Source organism: Aspergillus wentii (assembly GCF_001890725.1).
Source record: "Aspergillus wentii DTO 134E9 unplaced genomic scaffold ASPWEscaffold_2, whole genome shotgun sequence".
NCBI lineage: Eukaryota > Fungi > Ascomycota > Eurotiomycetes > Eurotiales > Aspergillaceae > Aspergillus > Aspergillus wentii.
The window spans coordinates 343,452-364,009 of NW_024467833.1; the positions used below are offsets into that span (position 1 = coordinate 343,452).

General features: G+C 48.8%; 10 protein-coding genes across 10 annotated transcripts; 6 read left to right on the top strand and 4 right to left on the bottom strand.

Annotated features, from left to right (window-relative positions):
* Positions 1–94: 94 nt before the first annotated feature.
* On the top strand, positions 95–2,684 carry ASPWEDRAFT_35739 (putative metalloreductase transmembrane component). The gene has a single exon (XM_040834287.1). The coding sequence runs from the start codon at positions 319–321 to the stop codon at positions 2,560–2,562; it is 2,244 nt and encodes a 747-aa protein (XP_040691838.1). The 5' UTR covers positions 95–318; the 3' UTR covers positions 2,563–2,684.
* Positions 2,685–2,754: 70 nt separating this feature from the next.
* Positions 2,755–4,192, bottom strand: ASPWEDRAFT_35741 (GNAT family N-acetyltransferase). The gene has a single exon (XM_040834288.1). The coding sequence runs from the start codon at positions 4,030–4,032 to the stop codon at positions 2,965–2,967; it is 1,068 nt and encodes a 355-aa protein (XP_040691839.1). The 5' UTR covers positions 4,033–4,192; the 3' UTR covers positions 2,755–2,964.
* An 825-nt stretch (positions 4,193–5,017) lies between these two features.
* Positions 5,018–6,074, top strand: ASPWEDRAFT_24128 (SGF11 family protein; the record flags this gene model as incomplete). Its single annotated transcript, XM_040832572.1, has 2 exons — positions 5,018–5,083; positions 5,148–6,074. 2 exons carry the CDS (start codon positions 5,018–5,020, stop codon positions 6,072–6,074), a joined length of 993 nt encoding a protein of 330 aa, XP_040691840.1.
* Positions 6,075–6,717: 643 nt separating this feature from the next.
* On the top strand, positions 6,718–8,313 carry ASPWEDRAFT_168095 (uncharacterized protein; the record flags this gene model as incomplete). Its single annotated transcript, XM_040830253.1, has 1 exon — positions 6,718–8,313. One exon carries the CDS (start codon positions 6,718–6,720, stop codon positions 8,311–8,313), a length of 1,596 nt encoding a protein of 531 aa, XP_040691841.1.
* Positions 8,314–8,807: 494 nt separating this feature from the next.
* On the top strand, positions 8,808–11,137 carry ASPWEDRAFT_312186 (cytochrome P450). The gene is made up of 3 exons (XM_040833522.1): positions 8,808–9,301; positions 9,361–9,972; positions 10,024–11,137. The coding sequence occupies exons 1-3, from the start codon at positions 9,227–9,229 to the stop codon at positions 10,924–10,926; spliced, it is 1,590 nt and encodes a 529-aa protein (XP_040691842.1). The 5' UTR covers positions 8,808–9,226; the 3' UTR covers positions 10,927–11,137.
* ASPWEDRAFT_312145 (uncharacterized protein) lies at positions 11,138–12,293 on the top strand. Its single transcript, XM_040833521.1, has 3 exons — positions 11,138–11,443; positions 11,536–11,955; positions 12,037–12,293. The coding sequence occupies exons 1-3, from the start codon at positions 11,348–11,350 to the stop codon at positions 12,187–12,189; spliced, it is 669 nt and encodes a 222-aa protein (XP_040691843.1). The 5' UTR covers positions 11,138–11,347; the 3' UTR covers positions 12,190–12,293.
* Positions 11,921–14,562, bottom strand: ASPWEDRAFT_35745 (MDR family MFS transporter). The gene is made up of 3 exons (XM_040834289.1): positions 13,933–14,562; positions 13,077–13,883; positions 11,921–13,028 (listed from the first exon to the last, which is right to left on the bottom strand). Exons 1-3 carry the CDS (start codon positions 14,233–14,235, stop codon positions 12,381–12,383), a joined length of 1,758 nt encoding a protein of 585 aa, XP_040691844.1. The 5' UTR covers positions 14,236–14,562; the 3' UTR covers positions 11,921–12,380.
* A 978-nt stretch (positions 14,563–15,540) lies between these two features.
* Positions 15,541–16,059, bottom strand: ASPWEDRAFT_24133 (uncharacterized protein; the record flags this gene model as incomplete). Its single annotated transcript, XM_040832573.1, has 3 exons — positions 15,541–15,561; positions 15,613–15,763; positions 15,821–16,059. 3 exons carry the CDS (start codon positions 16,057–16,059, stop codon positions 15,541–15,543), a joined length of 411 nt encoding a protein of 136 aa, XP_040691845.1.
* Positions 16,060–17,245: 1,186 nt separating this feature from the next.
* Positions 17,246–19,131, top strand: ASPWEDRAFT_168100 (uncharacterized protein; the record flags this gene model as incomplete). The annotated part of the gene is made up of 3 exons (XM_040830254.1): positions 17,246–17,879; positions 18,628–18,834; positions 18,902–19,131. 3 exons carry the CDS (start codon positions 17,246–17,248, stop codon positions 19,129–19,131), a joined length of 1,071 nt encoding a protein of 356 aa, XP_040691846.1.
* A 233-nt stretch (positions 19,132–19,364) lies between these two features.
* Positions 19,365–20,423, bottom strand: ASPWEDRAFT_168101 (NAD(P)-dependent alcohol dehydrogenase; the record flags this gene model as incomplete). The annotated part of the gene is made up of 2 exons (XM_040830255.1): positions 19,365–19,647; positions 19,708–20,423. The coding sequence occupies 2 exons, from the start codon at positions 20,421–20,423 to the stop codon at positions 19,365–19,367; spliced, it is 999 nt and encodes a 332-aa protein (XP_040691847.1).
* Positions 20,424–20,558: the final 135 nt, after the last annotated feature.

A 20,558-nucleotide genomic window follows, 5' to 3' on the forward strand; every position in this document is an offset into this window, starting at 1 on the left:
GGCGGTTCGATAAGCAGAGCCCATCTTCAGGCTGGCAGGCTAAGCTCTTTTCCTCTGTCTCTCTTTTTCTTCGTCTCCCTCCCAGGATGGATCACTCCTCTCTCTTTCTTCATACCCCAGCTGTTTGTCGATCTTGTCTTTCTACCTCGTATTCACTCGTTTTATCGGGGCTTTTGATCCTGGTATGTGGTGATCGACATACTAGCAGGCTTTATTTCAACGGTCTTTCATGAGCTTCCCTTGTGAGAATACGGGATCGCCAGTGAAGGGAGACAGAGCTTTGTTCGCGAAGGCTGCTGGCCAATCACAAGTACAATAATGTTTATCTGGAATCCGATGAACTCGATGGACTCGATGGCTTCGCTGGTGAAGCGAATCAATGTCCCTGTCACTGCTTCATGGACACCAGCGCAGATCGCAGAGCGTCAACGAGACCTATGGTCTCAATCCGGGAAATACGCTGCAGGATGGGTATACTTTGCCGTTATCCTGCTGGCTCTCACGACGATCGTTCGATGCTACAACACATGGGGTGACCGGATTCGCATCTCCTTATACAAAGAAGATCCTTTGAAACCCAAACAGGAAGAATATGAGCTTCCCAGCGCTGCAACCGACAGTTCCACTGCCCACTTCTTCCCAGCCCATGGACCACTTCCCAACGCCGCGAAGGAACAATCGTCAGTGTCTACCATTGCGCCACTGAATAATACGCTGGCGTTTGTGAGATGGATCTTTTATCGGCCTCTCCCTGTGTTGAGGATATGGAAATTACAGATCGTCTTTCCCTCGCTGGGAACATCGTTCATCGTGCTGTTTGCGCTAATTTTCGTCATTCTCTATTGCTTCCTCCCGCAGCCTCTATACTACTCATCCATTGCCATAGGATCGCCTCCGTTGGCCATCCGTGCTGGTATGATTGCGGTTGCTCTGGTTCCCTGGATCGTCGCCCTTAGCACCAAGGCCAATTTCATCAGTATGTTCACAGGCATCGGTCATGAACGTCTCAATGTGCTACATCGATGGGCCGGTTATCTCTGTCTGCTCCTTAGCCTTATCCATATGATTCCGTTCTACATCACCCCTGTTTGGGAAGACGGTGCTCTATACGTTTACCAACAGTACTTTCCGCGAAACATGTACATTTATGGAACCGGTTTTGCCGCTCTGGCACCTTTGTTATTTCTATGCCTTCATTCCCTTCCAGTGCTTCGGGCTTGGATGTACGAGCTTTTCTCTTTCGTGCATCTTCCCGTGTCCATCATCTTCGTCGCTATGCTTTTCTGGCACAGCAAAAACTTTTTGACCTCTTGGAGCTACCTCTGGGCTACCATTTCCATCTGGGCTATATCCTATGCTGCCCGACTATTATTTGTCAACTGGACAAATCCATTACATATGTCGTTCATGATCGGCGAAGAGTCTGGTATCACGATCCTTCCGGAAAACGCGATCAAGGTGACTATTCCCACGAGAATGCGATGGAAACCCGGTCAATATATATACCTCCGTATGCCGGGTATTTCACTCTTCGAAAGCCACCCCTTCACCATCGCCTCGCTTTGTAGTGACGACTTTCCATCCCAGTATGGAGAAAAATACCGTGACCTGGCCGTCGTTTTCCGTCCCAGGGGTGGATTTACACGAAAGGTTCTCAGCAAGACACTCGAGTACGGTCCGTACAAGACGTGGACGGCCTACCTCGAGGGCCCATACGGGGGCATGCGACGGGAGATGGCAGCCTTCGACGACATCATTTTCTTCGCTGGTGGAAGTGGCATCACAGCAATTGCAAGCCAGCTCTTGTACCTGATCAAGCAGATCCGGGACCGCAAGGCTGTGACGAAGAGGGTGCGGGTAATCTGGTCCATGAAGACCCCCGAATGCATGGAATGGTTCAAAGAGGAGCTGCGGATTTGCAGAGATTACGCCCCGCCCAACTTTGTCCACTGCCACTTCTTCCTCACCGGTCCCAGACCAGATGCGCAGCAGGGACCAGGAGAGGCCAATCGAGATATCATACAAGAAAAGATCTACGACATGCTTCAGGGCATGGATAAACGAAGCTCAACATACATCCGCCAAGAAGCAGCCGGCGATGCCCAGCGTGAAAAGGAACTCCACCGTGAGAACGAAGACGCCATAACGGAGCTGCCAAAAGCATATAGCATGCCACATGTCGCCCCCAGCCAACACTACAATAACAATCCCTACTACCACAACTACGCATCTCCAAGTCCCTACCAGCCAAACGGCTACCCACCGAACCCGAACCCTCAGTTCAATTTCGGGTTCGCTAATAGCCCTCGACCAACGCCCCGTTACGCTTCGCTCCCAACTCAAAGAAGAACCGGATGGCGAACTGATTACTTCCGTCCTAACATTCCCCAGATGCTCACTGAGTACTCTAAGACATTTGGTCGCCGTGCTTGTGTGTTCGTCTGCGGACCTCCGAGTATGAGAGTTGAGGTTGCGAATACAGTAGCCCGGCTGCAGACAGATGTGATGAAAGACCCGAGTAAGGATGAAATCTTTCTGCACGCAGAGAACTATAATATTTGATGTTTTTAACGCGATACCCTGGTGTTTTTGTATTTATTTTTCCTGAATTTATCTTGATATACATGATCTATAACTATACTATCTGACTGCTTCTAATTGGACATATCAAACAAGGACACTTAGCCATTGGAAGGAAAAAACTTGTATCATGTATTGCAAGCAGGACTTAACCTGTAAATCTAGATAATCCGCCAGGACAACAAAAATGTTCAATGCATATGCTTCTAAATATGCAAATGCCAAGGGATCAATGGGCCGAAATGAATCGTCTGCGCTCTATAGCCCAGTATAACTATGGAAAAGGGTATCCTGAATGACAGAAAGAATATAACAATAGCAGCAACACCAAAACAAATGAATATCATAAACATAAAGAGTCGGTCAACGTGAAAAGAAAATACCTCACTGCCGCTGAGGCTCATCGTCAGCCTTCCGTTTCCTACTTCCCGAATCTTCTCTTTCCAAGCTCTTAGAGTCCGTAATCGGGCGTACTCCATGATCTTCATGCTCTTCTCCATCTTCAGCCTCTATCTTTTCCCAATCATCGTCATCATCTGGACTCTTCTCGTCCCGGGACTCGCCTTCATCCTTGGCGTTGTTGGCTGACACTTCCTCATCATCACTCCGCTGAATAACGAATCTAACAATCTTCGCTCCTGATGGTTTCAGACGTCGATAGTAGTTTTCCACCACGCCATCTTCGAGCTGGAAGCCGCGGGCAAGATACCAATTCAGCCCTTCCTCATTAGCCTCGTGGACATGCGCCGTGACCGTGCGAATGTTGTAATGTTTCACTAAGTCTGAAACACGATATCCAGACTTGGAGTCCGATGATGCAAAAATGAGCGAGTTGAACAGAGAAGCTGCAACGCCGGTACCCCGATATGGAGAGAGAAGATGAAGAGTTTGAATGTAAAGGTTTGTAGGTTCTTTCTGGTTCTGCGATTTGAGTAATTCAGAGGTGACCTGTGGGAAACGTTCGAGTCGACATCTAATCCCGCCTATGACTTTATCGGTACCCGTGTTTCTGCCTAGAGCAGAGGGAGACGAGGAAGATGCGGGGGCCGCCGCTACTGGATGGTCATGGTAGATGGCGACGCGGGACACCGACGCGATAACAGGGTCCGTTATAGTCGCCGTATAGAAAGAGTTAGGATAGCGGATTGGCAGAAGTAGACCGGTAATCCTGGTCAGCGAAGGGATATGCGCTGTGCTGACCGTTTCGATGGTGACGTGGGGGTGGGGGGTTGGGTATCCTGCGGGGATAGACTGGGGATACGGGTCCGGTTGAAACGTCGAGTCACCTGCAGTTGGTGGTTTGGATGTCGCAGTTGAAGAAGTCGACTGAGGGAAAACCAGCGGTGCGGGGTGAATAGGAGGCCTGTTGCTGTTGTACGGCTGGGGAGGAGAGAGGGGTGGAGAAGATGATTGCTTGGACTGATGCGCTTTGGCAAAGAACTGGTAAGCCATGATGATGGATAGCAAAGAGGATAATCAGCAGTGTAAAGAAAACCAATCAAACCACCGTGTCGACTGTAGCAAAGAAGAAAAACGAAGTTATCGCAGCGCGTCGTTTTCCGTTGACGCAGCGAGACGCGGAGATGCGATAAGATAAGATGGCCGGTCGGCGGAGGGAGACTTTGCGCAGGTGATGTTGGCCAAGTGACAAGTCATTAGGGATTATTCCGCGGACAAGACGCTCGACCAGAACAGAAACATCTCGTCCAGTTGGAGGGCATCAAGCACGTCCGGTGACTGACTGGATCATTCACTCGAGCATCGTGAAGGTATGAGGCTGCTCCCCCTCTCAGTGTTGGTCCATTCAAACCAACTGATTCCTCCCTGGCTCCCAACAGAACCGAACACCCCCATTCACTCACCACCGAATGCCCAAATCGACCGAAGCAGATGGGTTCTGGCCGCTGCTGTTGTGTTCCGCTCCTCTGAGATCCGGACATTCGATTGACCTCCTGGCTGGCATTTCCTAAATCCTGCTACTCCTTTCCCGTCGTCTTCCTATGCTCGTCGCCTCTCAGACCACTGCGGACTACTAGCATCATCTCAGCTCACCCGAGCGCTTCATTGCCCCCCGCGATTACAATTGGTGGCATATGAAATTATTATACTGAGTCCAAAGGGATTCATCCGCGATTTGCGAATATCTGGAAGGATTGTGCCGGGAAGCAGATATTTCATCTTGTTGTCTCTAGACGAGAGGCAGTTCAGGTTAGTTTCAGCTTCTTCTGGCTTAAATCCTCTCGCCAGCAAGGCATCGCATGCCCACATTATTTTGCTTCTCAAGGTTGAGGCCTATATTTGTCCTGTGTTGTTGCTCTTCCCGTCACATGTACTACGAGCATGCTTTGTCCAGCAATCTACGTCGCAATATCTTTACCGTGCTCCATATAATCCTTAAGATGAGTTCTAACACAGCCCTCTAGCTTGCGATTTTAAAATGGCGGAATCTAATGGCACAGAGGGACAAGGGCAGTCCTTGCCTTCAGGAACCATTGCAAAACTGGTAGGTTACTGAAATCAATCCCCTGTCCACAGCCCACGCCAAATCCGGACGCTAATTAATCTAGACATGTGACATTCTCAATGAAACCTTCTACAATATCATCCATGACATTGTTGCCCAAGCCCACCGCGATGAAAAGATTGCGCGGATGCGATCGGCGGTGGTGATTGCCAGACAGAAAGCAGAAGAGGAGGCAGCCAAGCGTCGCGAAGATAACAGCGGCAAGGCGACCAGTTCGTCAAAGCCTGGTGACCCAGAAGCTGAAGAAAAGTCGCTCAAGGATGTCCAAGTCGAGACCGAAGGGGCCATTTTCAAAGATGGGAAGGTCTATCTTAAGGGCAACCCTCTCCAAACGACTAAAGAAATCATTTGTCCCGACTGCCGGCTGCCTCGTCTCTTGTATCCAGTTACTGGCCTCGGTGCTCGTCCTCCCCCAGATCCCTACCGGGAGTATTGTCAGAAGCAGCCCTTGATCTCCAAACCGGGACACGATGTCCATGGAAACCCATTTGCTACGGACAAATTAAACCCGAAGAAGAAAAAACAGACCAATACGTCGAATACGCCGGCGTCGAGTCCTCCCACCACACCCGACAGTTCTTTCAAGCACGCTGTTCCGGAAAAGGTTTCCTTCCCCACAGTCAAATGTCCGAACTGTCCGAGATATTTTGTGGTGACGAGAGTGGCGCAGCACTTGGACCGATGCTTGGGACTTTCAGGTCGACAAACGAACCGTAATAAAGGCCCGCTGGATAGTGGCAGCGGCACGCCCAGCTCAGCACCGCCCAAGCGGCCCCTTGCAGATGACGATACTCCTTCTGCCCTGACGAAGAAAAAGAAACTCAACACGCCGAAGAAGTTATCGGGCAAGAAACCACCCCCTTCTAGCAGCAAGTTGAAGAACGGCCTCACTCCGGATATGGCTGCGGCCGCTGATGCTGCAGCTGCAGGAGACGGAGATATCAAGGCTGAACCCAACGCAGACAACTGATAGATCTCCTCAACCTTTTCTTTTGCTTCACCTTGAAAATGCCGGCCTTGTCTTGAGCTGAGGACCGGACCTAGAGGACTTTGAACATATTCCTTTTTCTTTTGTGTTTTTCCTTAACGATATTGACGTAAATATTCGGCATCAGAAGGCGTCAACAGGGACCTGCTCTAATACCATGAAAACATGCCATGTTGAGAACAAGGGGCATGCACGGCGTCATTTCTTTCTGTCTTGGCTTAATGGTTTCTTTTCTTTCTTTTCTTGTTCTCTTGCATAGATGCTTCAATTGTACAATAGCTTGGCCTTGATAGTCGGCAGATCGAACTACAAAACCAGGGGTTTGTTTTATGTTAAATGAATATATTTTTGATGCTCTAAATGGCCACTGTAGGTAATAAAATTATCTATAAATAGTATTCATTGCTGTTGGGCTGTTAAATCGCCTGTTTCTCCGCCATCTTTATCGTTTATCGTTGCTGGTTTAAATCGGCCCGCAAAATCCACCACAAATCAACGGCGTCAATCGTCATCTCAATCTCACTTCCTGACAACAATCACCTCACTACCAGATGCTCGAAATGAGGTTCTGGCAACCATCAAACTCTGAATAATATCGAGCCCCTTCAAAAACTCGACAAAAATTATGAGTAACGCAAACCTCGTCTCATGGGGAGCCCCTCGTCTCGCCCAGCTTCTCCCGCTGGACGAGGAATCTCTCACGCAGATCATCACCTACGCTGCTGGTCTCTCCAAGGAAGCCAGCGCCGACCACTTGAAGAATCTCCTGGGCGACTCCCCTGCGGCTCTCGAGTTCATTGCCTCCTTCAACTCGCGACGAGAATCCCAGCGACCCCCTCAGCCCGACAGATCGCCTGCACGCAGCGGAGGAAACAATGACGGACCACCGAAGACAGTGAAGAAGGGCAAAAAACCAAAGGCACCACTGCATAGTGCTGGTCCAGCTCGTCGACCAGAAAATTTCGGAAATGTGACGGGAGGATACAGAAAGGCAGATATGGAGGAGGACTACATTCCCAAATCACGCTCGCGAGGAAACAAGCAGGATGCTGGTGCGTCATCGCTGTCAACTGAGCCTGTGGCTTCCCTTCAACCACCTCGTGGACCATCGCCCTACGAATCTTCTGCCCCTTCATCACGGAATCCTTCTCCCGCCCCCAAATCGACGGCCAAGGCCCCGCCATCCGCTTCGGGACCGGTGATATCAGATATCCTGCCAAATGTCAAGTCTAAAGCCGCCAAAGCATCATCTCGACCGGCAGGAACAGGGTCAGCAGGCTCGTCCAAGAACTCATTGACTACCAATAACATCTCTGATCTGACGGCTGCGATCGCCGCGCTCGAGGTGTCTACGAATCCGACCTTGGGTGGAGGGAACCAGAAATGCAACTGTTACGCTTCACTCCATCCGCTCTTTACTCCTGCCCCGAATTGTCTCAACTGTGGAAAGATTATTTGCTCGCTGGAAGGTCTCCAGCCCTGCTCGTTTTGTGGCACGGCTCTTCTCTCAAATGAGGAGGTGCAAAGTATGATTCGGGAATTGCGGGCGGAACGCGGCCAAGAGAAAATGCGCGCACACAATGAAGGCGTCCACCGAGAGGGAGGGCCAGGTCAAGGACCTGGATCTGGGCCACAGGACCGTCAGCTTGACGCTGCGAAAGCGCATCGTGACCGACTGCTAAACTTCCAGGCGCAAAACGCACGACGGACGCGGGTAGTAGACGAGGCGGCTGATTTCGAGACGCCTAATGTGGCATCCACTCTATGGATGAGCCCTGCCCAGAGAGCTCTGGCACTGAAGAAACAACAACGAGTTCTGCGTGAGATGGAGGAAAAGGCACGACCGGAATGGGAGAAGAAGAAGACTATCATGAGTCTAGATATCAAGGGTGGCCGGGTAACAAGAGTTTACCAGTCTGCTGGACCTGCCGAAGCTAGTCCATCTGCAGAAGAGGAGGCAGAGGCAGAGGCAGAAGCCGAGGCCGAGGCCGAAAAAAGTGTTCCCCATGACGAGGGTAAACGACGTGGTGAAGCGTTCGGCCATAACCCGCTTCTCGCAGCCGGTGGGTTGCTGCGGCCTGTGTGGAAGGGCCCCGATGGTAAACAGGCGGAAGGAACTGCACGTAAGGAGAAAAAGCAAACGTGGAGACGAGTACAAGATGACAATGACGATAATGAACAATGGATTCTCGATGGGGGTCTACACGGTTACACAACTTAGCCGTCACTTACCGCCAATGAAACTTGGCGGATATCAAAATGAAACCGATTACTGAATGCGGTACCGGTATACAACCCGTCGACTGCATAGGATATATAATAGGTATACAACAATCAGTCTCAACACGCGGGTTTCAAGGGGATCCGTATAGCGGTAAATCGACGGCAATTTTCACTCAATCCCCGATTATGTGCGGGTGTTTCTTGCTGTTCACTACGGTTCCACAGAGGGCATAACCTCCGAACTGATTATTTTCCTGCATTCACATTGACTAAAGGCCCTTACACTGAAGCAGTGTTAAGGAGTAAACACCCTGCCCCGCTGGGGTTGAGGACGGATATATGCGGCCCCCATGAAGCAGCAAGGATGACTCCAGCCCACTTGCATGGTGGGTCAATCTTTTGTTCAGTATGTAGTATACTGGAATGAATACAATAATTAAGCAAGTTGAGCATAAGACAGGCAGACACGATGAAAGTGCATCTATCAAGCATGACTAGAGAGAACAAGACGCAGGGTTACAAGATGGGCGGACGATTACTACATATAAAGGTCTATCACCAAGAAGCAATGAGTCAAATCTCAATATCGAAGCATCATCCCTCCATCAATAATAAAATCCGCATTCCTAATCGACATCCCGCAATCTACCAATCGCCCTTTGGTCGATGACGGCATAAGCTGGCCAGGCTGAAAAAGCGCAAGTCCGCATCTAACCGAGCCAGAGGGTATATAGATACCTCTAGAGCTGGACTGGTTTTTCCCTATTATTCCTTCAAATTTCATCATCAAACTTGGTTATCTCTGGTTGAACCTGAGCTTGAAGGACCATTTGTATAGCTTTGCGGGGAATACTTGGTTCGGTTGGGCGCGGTTATCCTCGGTCCTCGGACATCATCATACAGAAACAGCCATGTTGCTTCGACCGCTCGTGGAAAACTTTTCAGTAGAAAGGGGGATTGGCGGCATTGTCCTGTTTTTAGGAGTCGTGGTATGTCTTATTCCCCGGCCTGGTGACTTGGTCGGGTTTCAATTGACCCACTGCAGTCTTTCGCATACACCCTCTACAACCGTTTCTTGCACCCTCTCCGACAGATTCCGGGCCCATTCCTTGCTTCTATCACACCCTGGGTTCAGCTGTATCATGGGCTGAAGGGTAATCGACATCTATGGCTACACGCCTGTCATGCCAAGTATGGCTCGCACGTTCGTGTAGCCCCTAACTTCGTCTCGGTCAATACCGATCAAGGCCTGCATGACATCTATGGACACGGAAAGAGACTCAAAAAGGCGGATTTCTACAACGCCTTTCCTGCCATCAAGGGCGTATACAACACGCACAATGTGATTGACAAGACGGTGCATGGGCGCAAGAGACGAGTGCTGAGCCAGGCGTTTTCGGATCATGCGCTCAAGGCAATGGAGGATGTAATGCTCTTGCATGTGCGACAGCTTTGTGCAGTTTTGGGTGGCGAAGATGGTATGAAGGGGAACGAAAAGACGAGCAACGTGGTTCGCAATATGGGAAACTGGTTTGGATATCTTACGTACGACGTCATGGGAGAGTTGTGCTTTGGGAAGAGCTTTGATATGTTGATCTCGCCTGGAAACCAGAAGATGGTCGGCTTGGTGGATCGAGCTGCTAATCGGCATTACGTGGTGAGTATTGCAGTCTGGATTTATGGTGATGTGTATACTGACTATACTTAGTGCGGACTATGGATGCCGCTGGATAGCTGGCATTTGGACCAAATCTTGATCAGAACTTTGACCAACGACCGGTGGAACTTCATCATGAACTCACGAGTGGAAGCCAGCAAGCGGGCCAAGGAGCGTGCTGAGGCCGGCCACGACTCTAAAAAGGACTTTTTCTACTACCTGCTCAACGCAAAGGACCCCGAGACTGGCAGAGGACTCACCACTCCCGAGCTTTGGGGCGAGGCCAACGTCTTGATGATTGCAGGTAGTGACACAACGTCGACATCCCTTGCAGCGACTATTTTCTACCTCGTCCGCACACCGCGGGCCATGGAACAACTGAAAAAGGAAATCCGCGAGGCCTTTGAATCGGTCGAGGATATTATTAGCGGACCCAAATTGAATGAGCTGGTTTATATCAAAGCATGCATCGATGAAGCAATGCGTCTGTGTCCTGCAGTGCCTGGGGCACCACCGCGTGAGGTTATGGAAGGCGGCGCCATGGTCGATGGCGTGTACCTACCTGCGGGAACCGACTGCGGCACACCGACATACTCGATTCATCGCCAGGAAGAGTACTACCGGGCACCTGGCGCATTTCTCCCAGAGCGCTGGATCGAAGGCGCAACGTGCCAGACAGCCACAGGATCATGGCAGGTCAGCAAAGAGGAAATCGAACAAGCACGGAGAGCGTTCTGCCCGTTCAGCATCGGCCCTCGCGGTTGTATTGGAAAGAGCATGGCGTTCATGGAGATGCGACTGACAATAGCGCGGGTGCTGTTTCTGTTCGATATTGAGCTGGCAGATCGGACGGGAGAAGATGAAGAGGGACATTTCGCATTGGTGGATCATTTTACCAGCGCAAAGGATGGTCCGAATGTAACTTTCAAAAAGAGAGAGAGTTTACTAGTCTAGTTTTTTGCTGTTTGTACATGAATCATGAATCTATTTTTATTCTGTCTGTCATCCTTATGTACCGTCGGGTGCGACGTTCTCAATATCTCAACCATGAGTATGGGGCAATTAAGATATCAAACATGGTCAAAGGAAACAAAGAATCCATTCGAAAATCCGTAAGATTAAGATAATCAATCACTGTTGATCTGCGGAGAAAACAATGCAAAACAAGGCTTGCTTTGGAGTAGAAAAATCGTAAGGACACGGTCGCTTCTTGGCATCACAATCTCACTCTCCTTGAATCCATCGCAGGCAGCCTCAATATGAATCGAATGCCTTGAACCCATTTATCATCAATATTCCATTCAAAACAAAGTCAAGATGCTAATATGGATTAATTCTTAACCTTAATCATAATACATACATACATTAATTAACCATGCCGTCCGCATTAACCACCACCCTCATCCAATCCACCTTTCTCAACGTCTTCTCCAACCTCCTGGCGCAAGTGATAGACCAGCATGGGAAAAACGTACGTAGCTCCATCTAAACCAGATTTAAAATACAAAAAAATATGATATATGTAAGTAATATATGCAATATGATATTAACTATTCAGAAAAGAAACCATTCACCCTAAACGTCCTCGCGCTCCTCCAATTCATGACTTACGCCATCATCATCGTCCCCATCAACTTCGTCTGGCAGAAACATCTCGAAGCGCGATATCCCGGTTTTCCACGCGCATCTTCTACCCAAACTAACAATGCATCTGCACTGGGCTCTACAGCTGCATCAGGCTCAGATGCAGCAGCAGCGCGCTCATCCATCGACGCCGAAGATCTCCTCCCGAGAAAGGAGAAACCGGCGCGCTGGAAACCAGCTCGTCCCCAGCTGCAGAAACAGTCTGGATTACGCAATTTTGCGATAAAATTCATCCTCGACCAGACGGTGGGGTCGGTGATGAATATTGTGCTTTTTGTGATTTTGATTAATTTGCTCAAGGGGAGTGGGTGGGGGAGGGCTTGGGAGTTGGTTTGTGAGGTGTGTTTTCTTTCTTTCTATCTTCACTTATATCATATCATGTGTTTGCTGGGATGTGAATTGTCAGACTGACTTTAGCAGGACTTTCGTCCGATCATGATTGCCCGGCTCAAGTATCGGCCTATCGTGTCGACGCTGTTGTATACGGTTGTCCCGGTTGATAGACGGGTGGTGTTTGGGAGTGCGTGTGGAGTGATTTGGGGTGTTTATTTAAGCCTTTATGCTGCTGTTTAACCTTTGATATCTTTCATTCTCTTGTTGATTCCCATAGATGTTCGTCTTTGCAATTCAGTTTTTTATCACTTCTTATGGATGAGTCTTGACACGAGGCTTGATTTTGATATATACGCTAGATAAAGTACATACAAAGGGGTTGTTTATGTGAGAAATGAATACAAGAAAGTCTCGAGTCAAGATCTTTGCGTCTAAACAGTCGGTGGCTCAATTTTTCGTCCTCGGACGGAAATCCATTCGACGAAGAGTGGGCCATATAGGGAGATGACGCTGATGGCAACACCCACGTAGAACGCATTGGTGATGGCTTCGTCGTACGCGCGCAGGACAGAATGGAGGGCTTCTGGCGCGACGACGTCTCGGAGCATGGTTGCGCCTGTGTGTGCCACCTTTGCGGCATCGACTGTTGGTGCGTATGTAGTGACGTTTTTGACGAGTTCGTTGGTGAAGACGTTTTGGCCGACGGATACGAAGATGGCGCCTCCAAGGCCCTGCGAGAACATCATGAAGGCTGTTGCGATGGGAATATCGCCGGCGGCGAGGGCTGTCTGTGTGACCATGAACGGTTGCAGGGCGCCGAAGCCGACTCCAATGCCAAAGAGGGCTTGGTATCCGATCCATGTGGCGTATCCGGAATCAACCTGGAGGGTTGTAAGCAGCCCGCCACCGATTGATACTAGGACTGACGAGACGATCATAAACGGCGTGTAGTAGCCTATCGCGGAGACGAGATAACCGGAGAGGACAGAGCAAATGACGACTGCGAGAATCATAGGGAGATTCATGATACCTGACTTGGTTGCTGATGCGCCCTTGATGGCCTGGAACCAAATGGGAAGCTGGAAGCGGTCAGTATAGCATCACTTGGAGCAGCTGGGTGTACTGACATAGTAGGTGCAGATAAAGAACGCAGCTCCTAAACAGAAAGTGAAAAAGGCAGACCCCCACACGTTACGGTTCCTGATCAGTCGCGGAGGAACTGTAGCATTTTCTCCTTGCCACACCTGTATGCCCATGAAGATAGAGATGAGAACGCCGAAGAGGACGAATAGGACAACCATCCGTACATCATTCCAAGCATACTCAACACCGCCCCATTGCAGCGCGAGCAAAACGCAGACGATCGCGGGCAAGAAAAATATAGTACCTGGGAGATCAAGACATGCCAGCTGTGCTCTCAAACTGGTTCTCTCTTTGATACATTTGGGTGCCTTGAAGAAGGTCATGATGAACAACGCAGTCACCGCACCAATGGGCAGATTGATATAGAAGCACCATCTCCACGATACGTGATCAGTCAAGGCACCTCCAATCAATGGACCGACAACACCGGCCATTCCGAACATCGATGTCATCAGCCCAGTATAGATAGGTCGTTGCTGAAGTGGTACCGTCTGCCTGATGATGAGAATCGATCCGGAGAAGAGACCAGCGCCGCCCAGGCCCGCAACGGCACGTCCGAGAATCAATCCAAGCGAGTTTGGTGTCACTCCGCAGATGAATGAGCCCAGCTCAAAGATGCACAGAGCAATCAGATAAATCCACTTGATGGAGTAGAAGGTATATAGCTTGCCAAACATGAGGGTCAGGGAGCATGTCGTCAAGAGATAGGCGCTACCATACCAGCCCACATCCGCCAGGGAGTTGAATTGGTCCGTAATCTTGGGAACAGCAGTGGCCATGATCGTGTTGTCCTAAAGCCAAGGTTAGCCAGAATACTCATACGCAATCGGAGATACACACCAATGCCGTGCAAAACACGCAAAGACATAACCCGATGGTGATAAAGACCAGCTTCCATGATTCGGGATATTCTTCTCTCTCCTTTGCGCTCTCTCTGAACTCCAAACTTGCTATGTCATCGTCATCCTCATATCCTGGTGGCCGGGGACTCCCAGCTCGAAAATCGACGAGAGTACTAGCTCTATCCATCGATTGGCGTGATACAGGCGACGAAGGTTCTTTCTCAGAGGCGGGAAACTTGGAGTGAAAAACCGTGCCAGCAGTCTCACCCCAAGTCGCGTTTCGCTTCAAGGTATCGGCCATCGCAGTCTATCGTCTTGTGTCCTGTTTCATTCGAATCGTTCCTGCGGTTGATAATGTCACGATTGTCCAAAGCAGCGAGCTTAAAGGAGTGTAAGCAGTTGGAAGATTAAAAGGCTGGTCAACTGGGAGCAATTTCGAAATGTTTCAGACTGGAGAGCGACCAAAGGCCAGAAAACAAAACCTGCAGTGTTTGCATGATGAGAAGCAGCAGAACGGGTTGCCTCGTCTGGATGAATGATCGACTGGAAGTTGACGAAGAGAGAGAAATTGGCCGAGAAGTTGCAGAGGGGCAAAAGAAGGGGGAGCAGACAGCGCAGATTACCGGATTGGGGTAGCAGCGTTTGTTGTGATACCAGCAGTGATGCTATTTTATATTATATTTATATTATTTCATATTACATTACATTCTGGCATCTTTAATTGGACATCGCTATTCACTCTTCACCTCCTCGCGTTCCAGCCTCAAGCAAGGGCTGGCAGATCGTGTCTGGTGTTGTTTCAATTGCTTCATCTTCGATGTTAACATTGATGCTCTATCAACAAACAGATTGAAGAGTAAACATGGGCTTACATCCTTTACAGCCTCAATTCTCCATTGCATAAATACTCCGTTTCCTGGTGATATCTCGATGCTCCTGAATGTTTGTTCCTATAGATCGCCTATCCCCTGCATCCAATCTGCAGCCACACCGACTATCGACGCTCTATCGATCGTGGCGCTGGTTGAATGTGATACATTCTCCATCAATCGCCATCATAGGGGCTGATAAACATGGTAAGATTGAATGATCTGATGGATAATCTAACGTTTGCTTATCTTATGTTAAAAACACTAGTTATCGTGTCTTGCATTTGTGTTCTGATCTGAGTATTCGAGTCCTTGCTTGTATCAAATTGTCTGCATCGATAAGATCATATATGACGACACGAGGTTGAAAATTATGCGAATGATATTTGCCATTGAAAAATAGAGCAAAGATTGATAGTCCATGACCTTATAATCTATTCAGGAATGATTAGCTTGTCTGTGCACTGAAAATAGATATAAATAGCGATGATATTAGACAGATCATTGGCAATATCAGAATAAAATAAATGGGTATTGGCGATTTCTGTAGTCAATAGTTATATATAACAAACAGAAATAAGACATATAACCAAGGCAAAGATATAAATAAATCCAAAAAGAAGACAGTACAGAATCATTCAGGGCAGAAAAGGAAATTGCCTATCATGGGGTATCTTGTCGAGTATCTTGTCAAGGAAGACCAGCTCACTTGACAGGCTCGTCTTGATATATCTAGTCTAGCGTCTAGCTCTAAAACCCTTCAGATTCGTTAGTATATGCTTTCCAATAGACAAAAAGATAAGACCCACCTTCAAGAGGCGCTCATGCTCCTCAGCTTTCACTTGAAAATTGTCGGCTGATTCGAGAGCCTCGTCGGCCTCCCTTTTGTGATTCACATAGGAATTCTGGCTTCTACGGCCAATATGAAGCTCATTAAACTCCATTCTGGCCTTTGAGTTCCTGGAGACTAATTGTCAATGACGAACCAACGGCCATAAGAGAATATCTGGGCCGAACCTTTCAGCATGTCTGCCTGCCCTTTCTGCCAACTTACTGAGCTGGCGGTGCTCTTTTCTCTCACCATATTCTAGGGGGGCATGCTTAGTAGGCTCCCTAGTGCCGAGTTCTTGTTTTCGTGTGCTGAATTTGCTTGCCGTAAGGGTTAGGCTCGTAACCTTCAGTCCGGCGCAAGTAGTCTCTGCCCCTTGAAGATCGAGGTGGATAGCTGGAACTATGAGAAGGATCCTCGAGGGCATATCTGGGGTCTACTTTTCCACCACCAGAGGGCAGAACATTGCGGCGTCCAGACATTGCGGCGTCCAGACATTGTAGGTGGTGATAAATGAATTGGCGTTTGAAGTAAAAGATGGCAATGAAGTTTGAAGTTTTGCTTTGATGATGAGGACAGACAGACAGAATATCTGGTATCTATTTATATAGATTTTTCTCCATGATTGAATACCAAAAGATGAGTATAGAATCGCTAAGTGATACTGATGCTGCGACGTCGAAGCGATACGCAAAGTATCAGGCCGAGGTCTGAGCAACATTTTCGCGATGATCTCTCTCGAATAGTGAGGCATTTAGTGATGGTGTTGGCTAAACAGACCCAAGAGAATGGATAGACACAATAATCGCAAGGATTGCAAACACATTGATATTGTCTGTCTGAACGGACTTGGGATTATTCCAAGCGATGGACCAGCGTGACGCTCAGCCCCAGGAACCACTGGCCGTGAAGTACCAATTAATCGATAGCAGATTAATAGGTCTAGATGGTCTGGATTGATTTAGTGGATATTGAAACTGGGGCTGTCCACGTGCCTGCTATTGTGTTTAGCTGCGCACATGCAAAGGTGCGACAATAGCTTCATCCACCAGCTCGTGCCTTCACACCCACTTAACTGTTGCCCAGGCGTGATACGACCCATACCAGCGCTTGTTTTAAGAACAATAACGTTTCCAGGGGTAATAACCTCGCAGGCATCGACTTTGACGCCCTGGAATAGCCCGTCTTCGAGCCTTGTCATTACCCCTCATCTGAGTCAACACAGAGCTTCCGACTGTGCCATCTCTCGAGAACTGAACCGTTGACACTTTTGACACAACTTCTTTCACGAAAAAGCACAGAGATAATAGTGGATGAGCTGGAATCCACACCCAGACTCTCGTTGTGCATCCTCCCTATTGAGTGCAGACAGGCCGTTCTATCCTCCCTGCCAGACCTAGAGACGCTGCATGCTGCCATCCTTCCTCATTCTTCTTTATATACAGCTTTTCTCGATAGCAATCGTGCCATCATCCAGCAAGTGTTGACCAATTTAATCTCTCCTGAACTACTTCCTGAAGCAATATTCGCGTTCGACGCCTCTCACGTCGAGGCTGTCAACGGCCTATGGACGCGCGAAAAAGTTCTTGATATTTGGAGCCGTTATCGCAATCATGAGATTCCACCCTCTTCGCCATGTTGTTACCGCACAAACCTACGAAGAGCGTTACAATCTCCTTAACCCTAAGCTTGGACTGTTGTCTTACTTTCTTCCCAGCAGTTTGGACATGTTAAAGTACTTTAATGGAGATGACAGCGACAGCAAGGAAAGCGATAATTACGGCAATAGCGATGATGGGACTGAAAGCGAGGAAGACGAAGGCGAGAGCAAAAGTCATTTACTTGAAGACTGTGACCCTAACGGATCTTCCACTTGCCTGCTCGTCCCTCTTGTTGACGATCCAAATACTGGCCCTGCTGAAGCATGGCGCTGGGCCCATCTCAAATTTGAATTCCCATTCATTTTCTACAACATAGAAATGCGTGAGCTGCGAAGATGGGGCTATGTCATGTGGGACCATGAAAGATTGATTGAGGGTGGCTTATTTGACTCTCCGTGGCAGGAACCAGATGACATCGACTATGAAGAGATTCGCCGCCGTGAAGATGTCATGAACAAATCAATCGAAAAGCGGTATTTGCTGTATGCAAAGGGAGCGATGGGGTGGTGGGAAGAGGGGGATGAGTCGAAACTTGTTTGGAAGGGCTGGAAATTATCAGATGATACTGTTGAGATGTGGTACTTGAGTAGACGGCGCACGTAACATTAGGAAGGGTAGCTGATATTAAAGAGATAACTAGATATAAGTGTATCTCACCTGTCTTGTATATCAAGTTTAGAACTGCTAAGTTCAGGAATAGCAGCATAAATCCAGCCCCCGGCTATAAATCTTATTGAACAACAGTAATAGTGCCATTTTGAGTATGTCGATATCAGAAAGTCCAATATCACGACAGAGAAAGCCTTTTTCATCGAGTGCATGGCTCAGGCTATCCAGGCTAGGCCCAATCTATAAGTAGCCCTCCATCTCAACTCATCGCAACTCATCGCAACTTATCTCAATTCAACACTGTCCATCTCTCTCCACAGGAATTGCCGCTCGGCACTTGCCCGAACCGTCGCTGCTCTCATGAGATCAAGCCTCTGTCCAGGGATGCCATTTGAGACTCCAGATATCCTCTCCAAATCTCTACTCGGTACCTGAAGACGCGTTCGATTCTTTATCTTCCATCGGATATCCAACCTCCACCCACCATGTCACTTTGTCAGCCAAGTGACCTCAAAATTAGGGTTCAGACATCATCAGCAAATCTCAGTAGCTTGTTCAAACTGGTCTTATACAGACGATGATTCCCCGTGGGCGGGCCAAATGTAGAAGATCAGTTGTTCTGATGGAGGGCTCCTGAATAAACAGACCCCGCTGGCTGCTCTGATTGATGCGGTAAGGCTTTTGACAGTGAATGTTGTTTCCATCTAACCATGAACTCTGCATAGGAGACATCACCCGACCCGATGTCGTTTACAACTCCGACTCTGGACATTGGCACTGCTGTTCCAACGGTAGTGACAATGTTACCCTTCCATGCCAAAATACCACCGACGAGACATTCAGAGCCGCTGCTCCGTCAAAGCTGGTCGCGTGCTGGTCTGCTGGCACGACCGCTACAGGCACGCCAGCTGCTAAGAGTACATCAACCACGAGTACGTCACCAGAAATAACAACTACACAATCCTCCTCTGCCTCCTCTTCCTCTGGTTTGTCTACTAGCGCCAACTGGAATCGATCTTGGCACTGCTGCTGGCGCCATCTTCATCTTGGTAGCTGAGATTCTCATGTTTCTACGAAACAGACGCAGACAGGGACATATAGCCGTGCACACCCATGATAATGACGTATCTGAGACACAGAGTCAAAAGGGGATGGTTCGGAGCCTGAGCACACTTTCAGTTTTGCCTTTGAAATGCCTGGATTTGAAGAGGTTCATCAGCCACCGGTAGAAGCGCAAAGGTCAACAGCGACACGGCATACATGGGCAGGTCAGACTGAGCTTAAGTAAACTAAGGAAAATGGAGTTTGCTTGTACAATACTCGATTATTTCAATGTCACAAAGCAACTTTATTAAGTTAGTAAACAGGATACTCTGATGCAGGATATATTATAGTCTATATTCTATATTCTATAATCCTAAGAGCAGAGTGGTCTATTATTCTATATACAAGACAGGCTGACCTAGTTACGAACCAGCACACCGCGGTATCTCATCTTTCCATCTCTCAAGACCTGCATCGCCTCCTCAATACCAGCAGGGTTCAATGGGAAAGTCATAACAGTAGGCGTGATATTTTTCCGTGCCGCAAACTCAAGCAGATCGCGAATGCTATGGCGAGATGCCACCAACGAGCCCTGAATGCGAACACCCCTCCAGTTCAACTCGAGCAAAGGAATCGGCGATGCATCAAAAGAGACTGTGAGAGGGTAGATGTTTCCGTGTGTGTTCATGAGCGGGACCAGCCTTCCATCACATGTTAGCAACTGCTCATCTCATCCAAAAGAGGGAGGGAAGAACACTCACGAAGAATAATCAATACTAGCACTCCCACACAGCAAAAGATGATTCACGGGCTTAAAGTCCTTGGGCGCCGCGTCTCCAGACCGGAAAACATGATACTCAGACGCCCCAAACTCCATCGCCTCCTGTCTCTTCGACTCCGAGCTAGACAACACAACAACATGACACCCCATCGCCGCAGCAAGCTTGATCGCCACATGTCCCAACCCCCCAATCCCCATAACCGCCACCCGATCCGTCGCCCGAATCCCATACTCAGTGAGCACAGTCCACACCGTCGCACCCGCACACATCAGCGGCGCCGCATGTATAGAGTCATACCCCTCGGGAATCGGATAAACGCAATGCGCATCCCAGACAGCCCCATAGCTAAACGTCCCGTTATCAAAGTCATGGAAACCATACTGCTTCTGGTTGCGACAGTACTGGTCCCAGCCGGTTGCGCAGTTATCGCACGACGCGCAGATGCTGTGCGTGTATCCGAATCCGACCCTGTCGCCGACTTTGACGCTGCTCACGCCTGGGCCGGCGGCTTTGATGATGCCGATTCCCTCATGACCGAGGACTTGGCCAGAAGTGAGGTAGTGTTCGTCTGTGCCGCAGAGGCCGGAATGGGTGGTTTCGATGAAGACTTCGTTGTGTTCGAGGGTTTGGGTGGTTTTGTCGGAGATGATTCGGCCTTCGGCGGAGCCGCGGAAGACTTCGTATGTGACGCTCATTTTGGATGAATGGGAATAGAATTGATCTAGGGTGATTATTATGGATTGAAGAAAGATGGACTATATTAAATAGGGAGTGGGAGTACGGGTTTATATAGTTATTAATTATCTCAGTTAGGCTACCAGCCCTTGATT